The sequence below is a fragment of the Mastomys coucha genome, unplaced genomic scaffold (genome assembly GCF_008632895.1).
Source record: "Mastomys coucha isolate ucsf_1 unplaced genomic scaffold, UCSF_Mcou_1 pScaffold3, whole genome shotgun sequence".
Taxonomy (NCBI): domain Eukaryota; kingdom Metazoa; phylum Chordata; class Mammalia; order Rodentia; family Muridae; genus Mastomys; species Mastomys coucha.
The window spans coordinates 10578379-10581381 of record NW_022196909.1 but is presented as its reverse complement, the minus strand read 5'-3'; the positions used below and the strand labels follow the sequence as shown (position 1 = coordinate 10581381).

Here is a 3003-nt window from a genome sequence, read left to right as displayed (position 1 = left end):
AGTCAACCAGGATGAGCATGACCATCTTAGACATCCAGTATATAAGATGGTAGGCTGTGACTGATAGAAGGAGGAAGTGACATCTATAACACCCGCAGCCTCTAAACATCAGGGGTGCTGCTAACGAGGACGTTCTAGTCCCCTTACTCTGGGGAGCACACTTATCCACATGGCTTCCATGTCCGCCTCACACCAAAGAGCAATCAGCCAAGCAGCGTGTTACACGTGTATACTGTTTTTAATGCTCAAAAGCTCTGTACAAAAATAAAACCCAGAAAACCATAAAGGATTCCTCACAACACCCCTGTGAGGTAGGTAGGCAAGTATTATTCTCCAATTTTACAGACAGGGAAACTGAGGCAGAGATGTAAAGTTATCTGCCACTGGTCCCAGCATGTCTCCGAGTCCGTGTCAACCACGAGAGCGTGAAGGGTCTCTCTCATCTCTGACTCTCTGGCTAGACCTTTCCTGAAAAAGAACTGACTTGCACCAGACAGATACCAGCACACCTGAGAAGCCGGGGACAGACACATGGCAGCTTGCAGAAGAATTCAGCTAAGAGGGTCACTACTTCCCCAGGCTGGAAATAAACTCTGGCCTCTTCGAACAGCACAGCTAACAACTGACATCTTCCTGAAGGACAGGAACCCAGAGATCCACCCGTCCTTCGAGGAGTAAGACAGGTAGCCAAGCTCCTGGATGTTCAACCACTACACTTGTGGCCAACTTCAGTCCCAGCGGAGACTCACCCAGCACAGCCCTCTATGCCCCTCTTCCCACTGCGTGAACAAAGGTGTTCGTAACTCAGAGGTGTCCCAGTGTGACCCAGCGAAAGCAGCTCAGGGATGCTGGCAGGGGTGGGCCTGGACTCTAAAGCCTGACACACACACGCCACCACAGCCTATGTCCACAAGAGTCTTTCCCGAGAGTCGCCTTGATCCCGCTAACAGGCACCATTCGGCCTCTTCACTGTCTCAATGGCCTTTGTGAGTTCTTTCCCCACACTGAGAGCATCTCCCTGATGTTTCCAACGCCCTGGGCACATCGGCCAGCTTAGGGAAGGAACTGGGGGAAAAGATGGGTAGGAGTGAAGGCCATCCCCTTAGTCTTCCAGGCTGGCGACACTCACGAGCCAGAAGGAGCGGGGCAGAGCTGCCTTGAACATGGGTCTGCCCGGCTCGCCACCCTCCTCACCTACCTCAGGCAGCTGCTTGGGCTGAAAGACTGAGCGGCAAGAACAAGCCAGTCAGAGGAAGGAAGTGAAAAATACAAATGCGACCGGCCTGCCCACCCAGGCTTTCTGACAACCAACAGTGAAGAGAGGACAGGGGTGGTGACTGGCTGTTCGGGGAGCAAGCTCCCTGAAGGCTGTTTGGGGAGTGAGCTGGTCTGTGAGGCACATGCACTGGGCCTTGCCAGAGGCCATTATGCACGCCCAGAGCTAACAGAAAATGTCAGCGCCATCTATACATCCTACAAAAAAAAAACCTCTTTCCAAAGGCTCTCAGCCTCAAGTCTCACCAGGAAGCTGGCAAGTGTCCGTCTGAAGCAGTGAGACCTTCGGGTCCCCCAACCTGCCTGGCAAGGAGCAGGAAGAAGGCCTACAGGAAGTCCCCAACATCACAGGGCTCTGGGTCTCGGCTCTGCTCCTGCCAGCGGTGGCGGAGCCTTGACAGGGGCTGGTCCTCCATGCTTTCCAGCTCAGGGAACCCCAGCTGGTTGAGGATGTCGTAGATGCCAGCTTTGGTTGCCACCTGGAGAGGGCAGAGAGAGGGCAGAGCTTTAGGGGTGGAGGTACCCTCAGGCCTACTGTCCTCGAACCATCCTTGCTGAGCTCGGAGGGCATTTGGATGAGTCTGGGGCCCAGAGCTGTCCTCAGCCACAAACCTGCATGTCCAGCCACGAGCATCTTGTCCCAGGGTCCCTGATAGGCTTCTCTCCTGGTACTGCATGGAGCATGCTATGCAAATGCATGGGGCACCGGGCATGCCTGGGAGACCTCAGCGGCACTGGGCCTGGTCAATCCAGCAAACCACATTTGGACAGGGAGGCAGCCGAGGTGGTACGGATGCCAGAGCCGACAGTCCTCCCCTTTGGCTGGGAGGTCAGCCCTAGTAGTTTGGCTTTCTCTGACATGTAGCCCAATAGCCTGGACCTTGGCTCCAAGCTCCAACCATCTACTACACCTTACTGGGAACAACTCCACCTGGACAAAGGAGATGATGCTAGCCTTGTTATCCCCAGGCACACTCATCCCTGCCTCTGTCCATCCCAGGAAAGGGGCTGAAGTCCCCTGAGTTAGAGTCACACTCCTGTCTGAGTCAGTACCTCTCCCTTGATATCCATCCACATCTAGTCCTAGAAGTATCTGCGGAGCTGAACAAATGTTCGCTCAGGCCTGGCTCTCCCTGAGTTCACAATCTAAGCAGAACTTAAGCAGGAAGTGTCCTTGTCTGGGTTATGCAGCCATTAGCAGGATGCATAATGGCCTTGGGTTTGAGCCCCAGGAACATATAAGTCAACCGGGCATGGCGGTAAGTCCCTGTAATCCCAGGAAGGTGGAGGCAGGAAGATCAGAAGCCATCCTCGGTACACAGTGAGTTTGAGGCCAGCCTGGGCTACATGAGACTTGCATCTACATTCCACCCGAGGGCTCAAAGAAGAAGCTAAGTCCAGGCTCGCTCATCAGGGTGGTCTCAATATAGCCCTCGTCAGATCTTCTGACTCAACACTCACCCCCAAGCATAAAGATTCACTTCACACGCTCCCACCCCAACCCCCGCGCTGACGCCCGAGAACAGCGCCAAGGTGCCTCCTCCTTCCCTGCCTCCCTGGCTCTGTGCTCTGCAGTTCTGAATGTGCCTCCAACCCGTCCTGAGCCCTGACACCTGTTCTATAGTGCCACGCGCACTTGCGTGATGGCGGTATTTGAGGCGAAAACTTCAAGGAAAGTCAGCCTCATGCCTCCGCATTGTTGCCTGGCACCCCAAACTCAGAGGTGGC

At 54.7% G+C, this 3003-nt stretch overlaps 1 protein-coding gene across 2 annotated transcripts in view; it reads right to left on the bottom strand.

Annotated features, from left to right (window-relative positions):
- Window positions 1-219: 219 nt before the first annotated feature.
- The window catches only part of Pald1 (phosphatase domain containing paladin 1), a 67332-nt gene continuing 64548 nt past the window's right edge, over window positions 220-3003 (bottom strand). For both annotated transcript variants that reach the window (XM_031347631.1, XM_031347630.1), the window contains exon 20: window positions 220-1754. In XM_031347631.1, the coding sequence (XP_031203491.1) occupies window positions 1602-1754 (153 nt within the window). In that variant the 3' untranslated portion in view covers window positions 220-1601. The remainder of the gene's footprint in view (window positions 1755-3003) is intronic.